We start from the raw sequence: 16,213 nt of genomic DNA, 5'->3' as shown, positions 1-16,213 counted from the left end.
TATTATAACGATTTGATGTATATATAAAAAAAATTTATCATTATCATTCATTTAACTCCATGGCCCTATTTGTACGATGTTTTACACAATTGACAACATTATCGATTATTGCTCACAAGGGCACAGAAAAAAAAAATTATTACCTGAAAGCATTTTAATGAAAAAACAAAATGCAAAATACGCACACAGAGAAAAAAAACAAAAAAGGAAAATAAGCAAAGCAACACATCAAGGAGAGCAAAAACCACATGCCCATCTCGAGTCCACCCAATCATAAAGTAGGGGTGACACAAATATTTGACAGCCGAGACACCCAATCATACCTCCCACAATTAGGAAAAATTAGGGAGGAAAAGAAAAATAATTTTATTTTCCCCCACTGGCAGTGCGCATGTTCCCATTGCCATTCTTTTCTTCGTAAACAAAATGAAACAGCTACTACCAGTCTGCATCATCAAATGCTGGAAATAACACACAACACACACTAGATTTCTTCCAGTATTATTCAATTAATTTTATAACTACTACTCTCATTTTACTAGTCATACTTTTACCTCATTATTCATTCCTTCCCCAGTTTTTCTTCTTTAGAAAAAATTAGGGGACAAAAGCCAGTTCAATTCTCCTCTCTTTCGTTTCCAGATCCAAATCTCACAAATTATATACCTCAGATCCTCTGGCCTGTTCAGATCTTAATTATTTTGTGTATAGCTTTATTATTAACACGAATTATCTTCAAAAGCTATAAAGATTTGATTGGGTAGTCAGGGCGTGATCCTGGATCTGATCGAGCTATCCCGGAGTTTCAAAATCGACCCAGTCATGAATCCCTTTTCGTCCGGCACACGCCTAAGGTTAGTGCTACTGCTCACTCGAATTATCTGGATCATATTGGAGAGTAATTCGCTAATGGGTCCTTGTTATTTGACCTAATTTTGCTCAATTATTGAAATTTTAATCTTTTCGCGAGCTGGATTGATTTTTATTTGTTGGGATTTGATAATGTGTCACTTGTTTTGATGGATGGAGTTATCAGTACGTTTTGTTAATCGCGGATAGCGTAATTCTTGATTATGATCTTGTGTTTAGGTTAAAGTTGTATAATTGCTTGACTTCTAAAAACCCTTTTCGGGTTTGTGGTGAATGGGTGCCTCACTTAAAGTTCATAGGTCATGAATGATGTTTAGCAGTGGTGGTGAAAGAGAATGCCTATTTTTTGGGTGATTGTGTGTGACATAGGTTTTTATCAGAGGGTTAAGAGCGCTGCGTATAGGGACAGATACCCTGATATAGCTCAGTTTAAGCTTTAATTTTGATCTAAGTTTGCGTAGGAATGGGTTGTTTGTGATTGTGGAATAAATTCTTCAGTGGGTTATGCAACTTAGCTCATTTGTTATGGTTTGTTGCAAGCCTGAAGTTTGATGTAAGATTTTGTAGCATAGAGTAAATTGTACCGTCTTGAAGACAATGGAATAATGAACTCAAGAAAACTTCATCAAAGTCTTGAAGATGACAATGATTACTGGCTAAATGAAACAACAAAAAGAAAAAAAAAAAAAGAGAATGGAAGTGCTTGTTTGGGTTTCTGATTTTGAGTTTTTGAAGATTTAAGTGCTGAATGTTAGAAAAACCTTCTGATAATCATCCTTTAACTGTAGGTTTCAAAGTTTATTCAGTTAGAGTGTCACTTTTCTTTTCTTTTCAGTTTCAAAACAAATGTTTTTGGCTAAGAAAATGTTATTTCAGCTCTTTTTCTGGTGATGGGTCTATTGGGCTGAAATGTAAGCATGATAGAGACATCCCTTTTTGGCTTTGCAATGGACTCCAATTAGATCTCATGTCATTTTGCTTCGAGTCACCCTTAAAAAATGATTTTAGCAATATATGCTTGCCATTTTGGAACTTTTTCGAGAGGGGAGATCTTTTACACCAAAATTTACGGGCATATTGGGCCCAATTAACTTGGACGTTGACATAAATTGAGAAAGTTCTTGTGATTTTAAATTTCAGAAACTAGAGGGAAGGTCATTGTAATTCTATCAAATTTCTGGCAGGGTATTGTGAATACCTGAATGCTAACATATGGTAACCTCGGGGCACTGCTTTGATTTTACTGGTTAAGTACATATTAGGCCTGAGATCTTTGTGTCTGGCATCCATGTGGCGTTTGTAAGTAAATTAGTGCATGTGAATTTAAAGGCAAACAAAAAAAATTTAGTTAGTATGTTAAGCCTTTTTGAATTATCCAATTAGCTGACTATCCAATCATTTCAATAGTCAGCTCCCTGCTGGACTATCAATTGAGGTACTTTTTTCCATTCATTAACTTTTATCTGCCTTTCTGTCCTTTATTATTGACCTCCCTAGTATTTATCCACAATCAAACATTTCCAAGATTTCCTGCCCTTTGCGACAGTTATATATATTATGTTCTTATTAAGCTAGATTTGCATTGCAAGAGTTTTCATTTGACATTAAACTCCTCTGTTTGGGTTTCTCCTTTTCTTCTTGAAGCTAAAATTGAATCTCATGGACCCTTGAGTCTTAGCATTTTGCACCTGTAGTTAGTTGTCACAAGGCAATCTTAAAATGATGCAATGTCTTATGATGCACTAGTTTGCCTATTGCCAATCAACTGTCTTCCATGGGAAGCCTAATTGTGACTTGTTTGCGAGCAGAAGCCGTACAAAATAGGATGTCAAGTGCATATGTGATAGGTGCAAGCCCCAACCTTGTACATTTTACCATACAGGAATAAGGTAGAAAGAAACACTCTCCTGCTCAAGGCCACAGCCTATTGCCTATATGTACTAGTATGGCACCCTTGGTTACTATGAAACATTACAATTTAGCCTATGAAACTTTTTACTGTGTCTAAGTAGAAAACTATGCAGTTTGACACCCCAATTGCTTGGCTAAAAATTCTGAACGAGGGACAACTTGATGATCATAGTTTATAGTTATCTTCATTTGTTTCTAGCCTCTCGTGTTTGTCTTAGCATTTGGCTTCTCTTTCATTATGAAAATGTGAAGTTTTGGCATCAATTGTGACTTGAGATGGAACTGATTTATTTTCTTTTCGTATTTATGCACATTTATGAGAAATTAGCTTGAAAATGCAATTCACATCGTGGCATATGCTTTACTGTTTCAATGCAGGGACATGATTCGGTCCATTCGTGCTTGCAAGACTGCAGCGGAGGAGCGTGCTGTTGTAAGAAAAGAATGTGCAGCTATTCGTGCTGCAATTAGCGAAAATGATCAAGATTATAGGCATCGTAATCTTGCAAAACTCATGTTCATTCACATGCTGGGATACCCTACACATTTTGGACAAATGGAATGTCTGAAATCAATTGCATCTCCTGGATTTCCTGAGAAGAGAATAGGGTATCTTGGCCTTATGTTGCTCCTTGATGAAAGACAGGAAGTTCTGATGTTGGTTACAAATTCCATAAAACAGTATCCTCTGTAAAAACTGTATTTAATGTTTGTTTGTTAGAACTAATCATTTTACTGTTATACCACTACCTGCATGAAGGGAACAAAGTAGAAAAGACAAAAAACCTCAATGACTGCTTCAATTGGCAAGGGGCCTAAAAAAAGCTGGAAGCCTTTCTTCTCCTGTCACAAAAATAGGAATAAGTAGCACATGCATTCATTTAATAAGAGTTATCACTAGTGTAGATACTCTATTGGATTTTGGGAAATTAGTTCAGGCACCTTAACTCATCAATAGAGATCTTAATCACACCAACCAGTACATTGTTGGACTTGCTCTTTGTGCTTTGGGGAATATTTGTTCTGCAGAAATGGCCCGTGACCTTGCTCCAGAAGTTGAACGGCTTCTGCAATTTAGAGATCCAAACATCCGAAAGAAAGTAAAGTCTCCACAATCTTTTAATCACTACTGGCTTTAAAGTATTGTTGTCTGCACTGACTTTATAATTTGGTTCATGTTTACTGCCATGCTGTCATCAGGTTAAGTTGCGAATATTTAGTGCACGTGCACTAACACCAAAGAGTAGTTGATTTATGAGCTATTGTTTCAAAACGAGAACAATTATATACGTTGATTAGGAATTTTTCAACTTTAGCCTCCTCTTTTTATAGTTTCATCTTTGGACATTAGAAAGTCAACTTACTGAGTTGGAGAGAGCATCTGCTGTGTCAAAACTTCAGATGGTTTTTGCACCATGTAGTTCATTTATCAGTTAGCATTTTCTGCTTGAGGAATTCTGTGAGAAGCCACTGTTATATGGTCGTGAGGCTCATCAGCTTAGGAAATTCGCTAAACATTTTCATACGCATGCAGCTCTGGATGTGCATTTTTGGATTTTTGTATCTTTAGTTGACTGTATAAAGCTATAAATTTATATGAAAGACCTATTTTTCTTGTTTTCTCTGTTCCTTTTGTTCTTGAATCACATAACTCTTATTGGAGTTTCTCTGTAATTTAGGCAGCATTATGCACTATCAGGATTATCAGGAAAGTGCCAGATCTGGCAGAAAATTTTATAAATTCTGCTGCTTCTTTGCTGAAGGAAAAGCACCATGGAGTTCTCCTTACAGGAGTGCAGCTTTGCACAGATTTATGCAAAATCAGTTCAGAGGCACTCGAATATTTCAGAAAGGTACATTTTGCTTTTTCTCTGTCTACCTACTATTGCTTGGTAACAAAATCTACCTTCTCTTTAGTATGGTCAGTTGCACATAATTTTGAGCTTCCATTGCATCCAAAATTTCTGCGTGCTACCTTATACATTCTTTAGCACCTCTTTCCACACAAATTTTATGCCAAGAGATAACCTGGCTGATTGAACGAATTCAGTCCACAAATTTAACATTAGCTCCAAAATTTCTGCATGCTACCTTATACGTTCTTTAGCACCTGTTTCCACAAAAATTTTAGGTCAGTAGATAACCTGGCTGATCAAATGAATTCAGTCCACAAATTTAACATTAGCTTGCTGGATTAGATGATTCTGGATTGTGGGAGATATCTTCAACCTGATAAACATCCCGAATCCTGATAATTTTCTTGTAGCAATCTGGTTCCAATTTTCCTCTTAACTGAAAAGGAACATCCTTAAAAGAACTGCTATGCGTCCTCTGTTTCAAGTGATGTTTGCTTGACCAAGGTTTTCTTTCAAATCTTCCTTCTTTTAATTGTTTAAATCCTGTATTACTTGCATTAAATTCCATGGGTCATTTGGAAAAGGATACGGAGCAGATTATAGCTGGGAAGGATAAATGAAGGCAAAGTACTGCCTTCTCAACTTTGTGTGATCTAGAAATTAACATGAAGGTTGGAGCATGTTTCCTTAACCAAATTAAATTTTTAGAATGAGATACTTCTGCACCTTAGATCTGCTCTTATTGTCTTTACCTGGTACCTTTAAGCTTGGTCTTCTTAGAGATAACAACGGTTGATTTTGTACAATTCTAACTTAGGCCAATGTGTTGGCATTGTGTGATGTTTTCAGATTTGATGATGTTTCCACGTGATTTTACGTTTGAAGTGTTATACTAATAGTTAACAAGTGTAATTCTTGGACTGGAAATATGCTTTTGTTAATTTCAATGACAAGTTGACGTGCAAAGAAATTGCTTTCTGAGTTCTCCAACTGACGAGATTTTCATATTTCCCTTTTTCTTCTTCTGCTGCGGATCAGAAATGCACGGAGGGCGTGGTGAAAGTGTTGAAGGATTTGGCGAATAGTCCATATGCTCCAGAATATGACATTGCGGGGATTACTGACCCTTTTCTTCACATAAGATTGCTCAAGTTTTTACGTGTACTTGGACAGGGAGATGTTGACACTAGTGATTGCATGAATGATATTCTTGCTCAGGTCAGTTGCTGTTTGTTTCCAAGTGTTTCTGCAATGTGTTAGCTCCAATATAGTTTCTCAAATAATTTTGACCTTTACTAGTTTTTAAGAAAAATTTCAAACTTGTGTTTCTTCTGGATCTTGTTATGCTAATGATTCCTCTATCACTCTGGAACTCCAGTTCCTTAAATGTCTATGTGTGACATGTTTGTAATGCATCAAAGACTAAGGTTGCCATCAAATGTGGAACTTTTTTTACACCCTTTGTACAAATCACATGGTTTTCTAATCGCAGAATATCGTAGAGTTAATTAGAGTGATGTTAAGTACATAATGAAGTCTTATCCCATGCTTCTGCCATATTTTTGTATTTCCTTATCAATTATACAGTTATTTATCATGGAAACCCCTTGACTCTTCCTTCTTGTGTAACTTCGTTGGGGCATTAAAAGAACATTTTTTCTGTCAGCTGACAAGTTTAGTTTAGATATTTCTTCCTTTTTGAACAGTTACTGAGTTTCAATAAATTTTTTTTGGATTCTTAATTTATAGCAGCCCTGTTTAATCTTTCGTTCAGAACCCGAGTTTTATGTCTTTTTCCGGCCACTTACTTGTTCACTTTTGTGCTCCCCCTCCTTGCACTCTCAATGATTCTTCAACCTATTAGTAATGTTTAGAGTCTTGTGGGAACCTTGTTTGTTTTAGCTTCGTAAAGCTACTGAAAATACATGATTCGTGGAAAAGGTGGAAAAACTTTTGTAGGTATTTTGTAGTACAAGTTTTGGAATGGAAAAGCTATTTAAGAAATTGTATCCACTAGTGCTTTCAAAATTGATTTTTTTTAAAAGCTTTTTAAGTTAGTAAAACGGGTGAAAAGAAAATGGTAGCATTTTAAAGCTACTTGTTGTTAAGAAAATGTTAATCAATTTTGTTTAACTGGAAGACTATGTTTGCAGCTGTGCATATTGGATATTTTCCTTTTTCTTTTCTACAATGCATTGTTCAGATAGGATATTTAACTTTTCATGCTGAAATTTTGAACTAACTGTTGTACTGGCACTCTACATTCTTTTTCTAGGTGGCAACCAAAACTGAGTCAAACAAGAATGCCGGGAATGCTATCCTCTACGAGTGTGTTGCTACCATTATGAGTATTGAAGATAATGGTGGCTTGAGGGTCCTTGCCATCAATATACTGGGTAGATTTTTGTCCAATCGTGACAACAATATCAGGTTCTTTTTTTTTTCCTAATGCTTGCATAGTTTTCATCACATTTAATGAGACATTAAGGCTGGTTATGTCATTTTGTTCATCAGACCTGTCATGTGAAATAGTTGCCAGGAGAAAAAGAAAGTTTATCTGTGTCATTTGTGCCACTATAGTTTTTCTTTTTCTTTTGTTTTTCTTCGCTGTGGATGTTTAGAGGTGATGCTTTGTGCCATTATTGTTCACTATGGTTTTATAGGCGATGTTTTTGTGGATGGTTTATCTTTGACACTCATGTACGTGTACGACTGTCTGGCTTGGGGAACATGAAAGTACCCCTTTTTTTATGCTGCCAGCATAGTTGGTCATGCTCTTTCATCTTATGGAATTGGAATTTGAATGTGAATTTGTCAGATATGTTGCTTTAAACATGCTGATGAGAGCTATTACAGTAGATAGTCAAGCAGTACAGAGGCACAGAGCAACTATCTTGGAGTGTGTTAAGGTATCATCCGAGATTTTTTTTTTCCCACAAGCCTGTACATTGAAGTATGTGTGCTTTTATCTTACCTTTGCTGTTAAGAGTTACAAATACTTCATACCTGCAACTACCCACTACCAGTGCTATAGAAAGTTTGACTTCTATTTTTCTGCTTTTGGCCCTTCAGAATTTATTGTTTTGCTGACCAGAAAATTGCTGGATAGTATACTTCCTATTTTTGTTTAGGTTTATAGGTCTATCATTGTAGGGTTTTTCAAGAAAACAACTAATCTAGGTTCATGCGTAATCATCATGCCTACTTCCAGAACAAAGATGAATGAACAAGGAAGAATTATGTATATCTGTTGTCATCGGGTCCTTGAATGATCTGAAGCAATATTTTCTAGAGAATGTCTCTTCGTAACTTGATTTTTGTAGTGCTGCAACGATTGTTTCCCCCTGTCTAGACTTCTGTTGGTCATTGGACCTGCTTAAACTGTCTAGTTTGTATTATGCAGTTTTAGAATTGAAACCTCTTTGTGACAGTTTTCTTTGCAACCCTCTAAAATTATAGCTCAGCTGCCTATTGATTCTCAGGATTCAGATGCCTCAATCCGTAAAAGGGCCCTTGAACTTGTGTATCTTTTGGTAAATGAAAGCAATGTGAAGCCTTTGACCAAGGAACTAATTGATTATTTGGAAGTAAGTGAACCAGAGTTCAGAGGAGATCTTACTGCCAAAATTTGCTCGATTGTGGAGAAGTAAGTTGAAATGCTCAATTTCTCTAGTTTCATACTTAAGACATGCTTCTGCAGTGGTTTGATTGCTGTATTATTTACTAATGCAGAACAGTAGTTCTAGTGAGAATTGTTCTTGCTGATAATATTGGGTATATGTTTGTGAAGGCATTTACATACTCTAGTTTAGATGATTCAATTGGATGCTCCGATTATTGGATTCTACCCTGTTGTAAAGTTAGCCTAGAGATGGACTCCTCTCTCTTTTTGATGCACCAGAAATAAAAGTCTTACACTACATCTGTTAGAATATAGATGCATCAGTATGTTAACTTTCTTTGTTGTCTTCTAAATTATCCATCAATTGCTTTCTATTTCTTAGCTTCTCTGTGAAATTAGGCTATTTTTTTTCCTTTTGATTTTGGTTTTCACTTCCTTCCATTTCCATGTGTTCTTCATGATAGTAGTTGATATCCACGACACTGCACTGGGGATTGGTAAAGAATGTCAAAGAATTCAGTAAAATACTACCAGCTGTTCTCTGTGGCATGTTATTTAATATATAGTCTATTTATTGTTGTCCTGTTGTGCTAGGTTTTCGCCAGAGAAAATTTGGTACATTGATCAGATGCTCAAGGTTCTCTCAGAGGTACATTTGAAGTTTGCAGATAGTCCATTTTGTTGATCCTAAACTATTTGTTAAATTCTTGCCTTAATACTGACATGGACATCACATATCATTTTTTCATTCTAGGGTTGGCCTTTGATTCCTTTTTCTCCAACCCGAAGTTAAATTGGATGCCAAAAAACTTTCTTTCCTTTTGTGTTCTGGTTATTATTTTTTTTCTTGCGACTTGTGGTGGTTTTTCATCTAGATCATGAGATATAATTTTGCATTTTAAGTGTGTCATTTAGTAAACCGAATGCAATATCTTATGCAATGTTGTATATTTTCAAACAAATCATTATGAAGAATCATATGATTTAGAGAGCATGAGCGTCTCTTATCTCACTCTCTCACACTCTTTCTCTCTCACCTTTCATGGTATATGGACTTGTCAAAGTTCTGGAGAATTTTTTGAAACTGATGCACTCAATAGGTTTCTGATGGTCACTTGATATTTTCTTTTGAGTTGGTTTGCGAAGGTGATTGGTAGACATGCATTAAGTTTACAAGAAAGCAGTTATTATGGACTTGTCATGTTTTTTTATTCCTCTTCTTTTTTTAATTCACACTAAGATAATATCCATCTTTTATTTGATAAGACTAAGTTCCTCATGTGTTGGAGTGTTGAGTTAATGCTGTCCTTATTGCTGCTTGTCTTACTTTTCCTGGTACAGTGCTGATTCTGTACTCTGGTCTGCAGGCTGGAAATTATGTCAAGGATGATGTATGGCATGCTCTTATTGTCGTTATTACAAATGCTTCTAATCTTCACGGATATGCTGTAAGGTCTTTGTACAGATTAGTCCAAACAGCAGGTGATCAGGTACTTGACATACTATTAACATTCCTGCAGTGTGGTGAAAGTTATTGTGGTGGTTGTTATATTGACATACTATTAACATTGCGGTGGGGGCTGTTGTTATGTCTCTACTGTTTTTGCATTAGGAAATTCTCGTTCGAGTTGCAGTTTGGTGCATAGGAGAATATGGTGATATGTTGGTCAATAACACTGGATTCCTTGATATGGAGGAGCCAATAACCGTAAGTTAATTCTTACAAAAAAATTTGTCCTCACTTGTCTTTCCCAATGTTCTACCTTTTGGGGGGTTGAATATGTTCATATTTTCATGGTTCCATTTGAACAATGTTGCCTCTGCTCTCAAACTTCTGCGGCTTTTAGGGGAGATTTGCTAATGCTTTTAGCTTGGACTAGAGTTAAAATGAGATATACTTACATTTCCATACTCACATCTGACTTTGTAATTTGTCTTGCCGCAATTGTTTTATTAAGAGATCTGATCAAATTGCAGAGCTTTGAAAAGTTTTCTTTTGCTCTTTCCTCTTCTCTTTTTTCTTGTTATTTCTGTCTTTTATTGGTGGGGAGTACCCTTGGCTAGCAATGTTGGTTTAGAATGAGAACTTGTTGCTAATAATGCATTATCCAATGATCTTGCTTAATGTAAGTAGATTAACAATTTTGTTATTGTAATAGTATTCTAGACCACAGGCCTGCTCATGCCTACTTCATCTTGTTGTAATAGTGTTCTAGACCACAGGCTTGCTATTCATAACAAGATTGACTGTTAGGACTGAAAAAAATTTAAGCCTATGATGAATCTTTTGCAACCATGCTTGCTTCATCTTACTGCATGTTAGTGCTTTCCTTTTCTTTGACATGCTTGACAGGCATTATTCTGTAAAGCAGGTAACGGAGTCGGATGCTGTGGATGTTGTAGAGACAGCTATCAAACGGCATTCTTCAGATCTCACTAGTCGGGCAATGTGTCTCGTTGCTTTATTAAAGCTGTCAAGTCGTTTTCCATCTTGTTCAGTGTATGATGTTCTTTTAGTTTCCATTATATGATGGTGATCACTTCTACTCCAAATCTTGACCCCATTTTCTTGTGGAAGAGTTTGCAACAATTAGTTAATACATACTTAACCTTGTAGGAGGATAAACAATATTATTGTTCAGTATAAAGGAAGCTTGGTGCTTGAACTACAACAGAGAGCCCTTGAGTTTGGTGCGATTGTGGATAAACATCGGAATATTAGGTACCGATATATTTTTATCTCATTAAGTGATCTGGGCCATGTAGTTTCATTCACCTATTTGCATTTCTGCAAGTTTCATTATTTTAGGCTCCTTACCTAATTGAAAGTGCTGGTGGACACTTACATTCAGGTCTACACTGGTCGAAAGGATGCCAGTCCTTGATGAGGCCACATATAGTGGAAGGAGGGCTGGTTCAGTGCCAGCAGTTGTTTCAACTTCACAAGGCGCTCCTATTAATCTTCCTAATGGAGTTGCCAAAACCACATCTGCACCACTGGTTGATTTGCTGGATCTTAGTTCAGATGACGTACCAGTACCTAGCTCTTCTGGTGGAGATTTTCTTCAGGATCTTCTTGGTGTTGATTTGTCACCATCTTCGTCACAAACAGGTTTGTGTTGGTACAGCAAGAATTGTCGTTTCTGATCATCTAAACCCATGTTATTTCATACCTTTTTTTCCATTTGGTGATTGCACTTCAGACACAAATCAGGCGCAGAAAAGAGGCACTGATGTCCTGCTGGATCTTCTATCAATTGGGACACCTCCTGCTCAAAGTAACTCTTCTATTCCTGACATGGTTTCCCCTAGTCAAGACAGCAAAAGTGCTATAAATGTCTTGGAGCAATTGTCCTCACCTTCTGCCCCAGCTGGAGGAGTATCCACCCCTCCTGGAAGTTCTTCTATGATGGATTTGTTGGATGGTTTTGCTCCAAACCCATCAAAACCTGGTATGGTTTTCATTAGTCGTCATAATAGCTTGGAGTTATTATTATTATTATTTTTCCCCTCAAATATCATTTCTCCTGTCTATTGTGACAGAAAACAATGGTCCAGCTTATCCTTCAATTGTTGCATTTGAGAGCAGCACCTTGAAAGTGACATTTAACTTTTCCAAGCAGCCCGGAAACCAGCAGACAACAATTATTGAAGCTAACTTTTCAAATAAGACATTTGATGCTTATACAGACTTTATCTTCCAGGCTGCAGTGCCAAAGGTAATATCATAATCTGGTGTACAATCTTCCAATTCTTTATGTTTCTAGTTATATTTTGTATATGAAGAGGGAAGTTCAACAGCATCAGATGTACAGTCCTGCTTTATTCAGGGAATCTCTATTATCTCAGAATTTTTTTCTTCTTTTGTGTTTCTCTGCATGGCATACTGACTGCTTCGCGGGTCAAGTAACTGTCTGGTAAAAATATACTTTTCTGCTCCCATCCTCTTATGCAGAACTGATGATTGTGAATTTGTGCCGGAAATGTACATTTGTTGGTAGTCAAACACTTGAATTTGCTCTATTTTCTGGTATTTAGCATGTTTTGACCTGAATATTTTGTTAAGGAAGTTGTATTGAAGAAGTTAAGATGCATTTCTGTTGATGAATGGTGCTTTTAGAAATCTTCTAGTGATTATTTGGGATAAGTCTTTGAAGGAAAAAAAAATATTGTAGCACTTTTTAAATATGATGTATGTGAGATAAAAAGGTGGTTGAAAAATATGTTGATGATGTAAGCAAGTAAAATTGTGCAAATAACTCACTATCCAAACAAACCCCTTATTGACGTTGGCTCTGATGCTAGTTTTATTCCCATATACACTTTGAGTCAGTTGATTTTTTTTTCGTGAAACTGGATGGGTCAATCTGCACTGAGCACTTTTATATGGTTCATTTAAAACACTCGGTGACAATATGTTATGTTTACAATTACAGTTTCTTCAATTACATTTGGATCCAGCCAGCAGTAATACACTCCCTGCAAGTGGTAATGGATCAATCTCCCAAAAATTGAGAATTACGAACAGCCAACATAGCAAGGTAATTGAATCCCTTCTTTCTCTACTGTTTATCCTTGTTCGCATGTGCTTTATATTTTGCATCAGTTTTGATTATGAAAAGTGACTTAAATTAGGATTATAATCTGAATGCAAAAGGAAACGAAAACATTGAAAAAAAAAGTAATTATCCAAAATCAGAATCTATGATCAGCTAAAATAATCAACTGAAAATGAGGCCTTTGTCTCGCTAAGATAGATTATGAGATTTGTATCTGTATTCTTCCCCTACATGTCTGTTGATTGTAAACCATTTCCACTACCATTTCTTGCAAATGACTTGCAGATGTTCCAATTAAAAATGCATCTCATTGAGTGGCGGCGGAGTTGATAATTAAATCAGGCTACTGTTTAACTAAAATACGGTGGGAGGGCACAAAGTATATTACTAACTTAAAAATGGTCATATTGTTGGTACTATTCTGACGAAACTTGAAATGATTTTACTTCCAGAAATCCCTTGTTATGCGCATACGGATAGGTTATAAGTTGAACAGCAAAGATATGTCGGAGGAAGGGCAAATTAACAACTTTCCTCATGGCTTGTGAAGTTCCAAGGGCGCTCGAAGGATTTGTTTTGATGTATTATGAGATGAGAACTAGAATAGTTTGAGCTTGTGCTCGTATGCATGTAGTTTCCGGTGGTCATCAAATTCCGGGCGATCTGGCTTTCAGCAGTGTGTTACTTCTGACTGGACGAGCTTTATCAGATGAATGAATCAGGAATATCAGATGCATGGGGGATTGTGTTTTCGCCTTAAGAGGTGCCTCTTTTTTTTCTTTTTTTTTTTCTTGTACATTTAGGATGAGACAGTCGCATACGGCATTGTGGAAACCAAATTTTGCCTACGAGCGAGGCACATATAGAAAGCTCCTCTTCTCTCGAGTCCACCAATTCTTATTCGTCTTCTTCTCGTGCGAGCTGTCATTGATTTCTTCTTCTTCTTCTTCTTCTTGATAAATATCAGGTGCAGTTTTTTGTTTTGAAAAAAAAAAAAAAAAACCCTTGGCGATTCTGCTTGTAATCCATAATAGCGTTACATGTCGATCAAACTTCTATTCCAAATGAAAGATTGTAGTAGTACAGGTTTTCCTTGCATTGCAATATCCAATGTTTATTCCGTGTAATGACTCTTTTTAAAAGGCAAATGTTTTTGGATTTTTATTGCATGTTCAAGTTGAATGAGAACTCGGAAAGGCAAGCAGATGCAGATTCTGTCCTTTTTCTCTAAAATCCCACCTCGAATTATTGCCATTTATCGCCGTTGATACGGAATTTACAGATCTTAGCTCCATTTGCCAATACCGAAGGGTTAAAAAAGTACTCCAGCTCCTTTTGTACGAGGGAAGAGTGGTGCTAAATCTTGAATCTCTACACAAAAAACCAGCGACGCTACAGATTGTGCCTGCTAGCTAGAATGTTACAACAACTGATTGGATTTAGATCGGAGTCGGAATATATATATATATATATATATTTTTTAAAATTACAGCCAGTAGCCAGAGTGATTATTTTAAATAATCACCTGGGATCTGGATCTTCTCCTACTCACCCTCACCGTCCATCCATCCAAATAAGACCCATTTCTTTCTTTCTTGTCATTACGTTTGGGTTTGACTGCCAAACACTAAACCACAAGCTACTACTACTTTTCACGTGTTTTGGCTTGCGTGAAGTTTAGGTAATACAAATGAAACCAAACAAATTCAAGTTGATTTTGGATTTGATGGCAGGGCACTTTCACTAACGCCCGATATCTCCACACTCGAATGTGTAGACATTTGTTTGTATGTATGGCTAATAAATTTTGACTTCTTCACATTCATCATCAAATACCACAGCATCATATAGTAAGTAGCAAGTACATTTTTCTTTTGTCCTCGGCCGCACTTCCGGTTACCAATTGGCTGGATGGTGTTGGTTTGTGGGCTCCATCTTAGATTGTATTTAACACCAGGATTTTGATTATCTCTGAGTGTTAATCTAACTTTGTTGTATTATTTCTAGTAGTAATATGATTGATGAAAAAAGTACATCTTTCTTTTGGTTGCATAATTCGTATGAAGTAGTCAACAAGCAGCGTGCTGCTGCTCCAAACTGCGTGCGCAATTAATGACAACTGCTAATCTTTTTCTTGAATTGATTTGGTCTCAACCGTGAACCAACCTACTTGTCCTCACAATTACAAATAACCCTCTATTCTATATGTTACTCCTAAGCTGTTTGTTTCAGCAGGTTTCGCAACTGCAATCCACTGTTTATTAACTAGTACAAAATTTCTCCTGCTGGCCAATGAAAGTTTGATCTGAAAAACAAGAAATTCATGGACACACACAACAAACTACTACTACTACTTAATTATTTGGAGACTGTTTCATTGATCAAATCAAGGGGGACATCATAATAATACTAATTTTTTCATGAGCTTGTTGGCTCCCACATCTGCCCCCAAGCATGTCAACGTTACATTTCTTCTTCTTCTTCTTTTCAAAACTACCCCAACGCCACTTTTAGAGGCTAATTCCCCCAGCTTGTCATCTCCAATTCCCAGAGTGGGGGGACCCATAAGAAACTCCTCCGTTTCTAGAGAAACCCAAAGTTTCGCTGAAAGCAAGATGTCAATGGACATCACGGCAACCACTTTGAGGACCCCAGTATCTGCTTTTGAAATATCAGAGAGTGCCACACACACACACACAACAATCAAGAAGATGTGAAATTGCCTAACAAAAAAGCTGCTGTAATTTGTAGACCAAGCAGGCGGGGTATCAATGCATCTTTTATCAAAGTGCAACCCATGGCAGTCAATCTTTTTGCAAATTTCGCATTGATGTTTCGTTGAGTATAGATTCTCAGCAACTCTGGTATAGTGGCAATCGTGCAAGTAGCACACATTTATGTAACATCATCTTTTCACATTATTGCTTTTAGAATTTTTTTCCACAGCTCAGATTAATGGATGCATTTCAAAGATTTTATAATCTACCCGGATTTAATTCGGTTTATCCAAAAATTAATAGTACAAAGAAATGACTCAATCTTAGCCATGAATCGTCCCAACTTGTACTTAATTGTTAGACGTAAAAAATCCCACGTTTATGCGCTGTCCCTCCCAACCGGAAATGGCAAAAATTAAAAACTCCCATATTTCGGTTTAGACTTTTCTTGAAACCTCAAATCCCATATTTGGGGAGGTACACTCATTTGGCAACTGCAATACTAATGATACCAAGAAGTAAAGGAAAAGAGACAAAGCATGAGCTCATAATTAAGTTCATTTTGACTCTAATACACGATGCAAAGATCTAGTAATAATGCACACCATGAGCGCGGCCGGCATGAGGTAAATAGCAAAGAATTTACGAAAAGAAAAGCATGCTCTTTGGGAATTTGAA

General features: G+C 36.6%; 1 protein-coding gene across 2 annotated transcripts; it reads left to right on the top strand.

The window, feature by feature from the left end:
* Positions 1-399: 399 nt before the first annotated feature.
* LOC113718973 (AP-1 complex subunit gamma-2) lies at positions 400-13,703 on the top strand. Of its 2 annotated transcripts, none has more exons than XM_027243920.2 (18): positions 400-854; positions 3,160-3,462; positions 3,740-3,881; positions 4,461-4,634; positions 5,676-5,855; positions 6,913-7,067; positions 7,456-7,546; positions 8,120-8,283; positions 8,854-8,908; positions 9,627-9,749; positions 9,872-9,967; positions 10,632-10,759; positions 10,877-10,981; positions 11,112-11,371; positions 11,463-11,711; positions 11,803-11,978; positions 12,696-12,800; positions 13,271-13,703. In XM_027243920.2, the coding sequence occupies exons 1-18, from the start codon at positions 823-825 to the stop codon at positions 13,364-13,366; spliced, it is 2,634 nt and encodes an 877-aa protein (XP_027099721.1). In that variant the 5' UTR covers positions 400-822; the 3' UTR covers positions 13,367-13,703. The 2 variants fall into 2 exon arrangements, with proteins under 2 accessions (XP_027099721.1, XP_027099720.1); XM_027243919.2 differs by having other exon boundaries at positions 8,102-8,283.
* The last annotated feature ends 2,510 nt before the right edge of the window (positions 13,704-16,213 follow it).

Source organism: Coffea arabica, chromosome 11e (assembly GCF_036785885.1).
Source record: "Coffea arabica cultivar ET-39 chromosome 11e, Coffea Arabica ET-39 HiFi, whole genome shotgun sequence".
In the NCBI taxonomy this organism is placed as follows: domain Eukaryota; kingdom Viridiplantae; phylum Streptophyta; class Magnoliopsida; order Gentianales; family Rubiaceae; genus Coffea; species Coffea arabica.
This window is presented reverse-complemented; position numbering and strand designations above follow the sequence as displayed.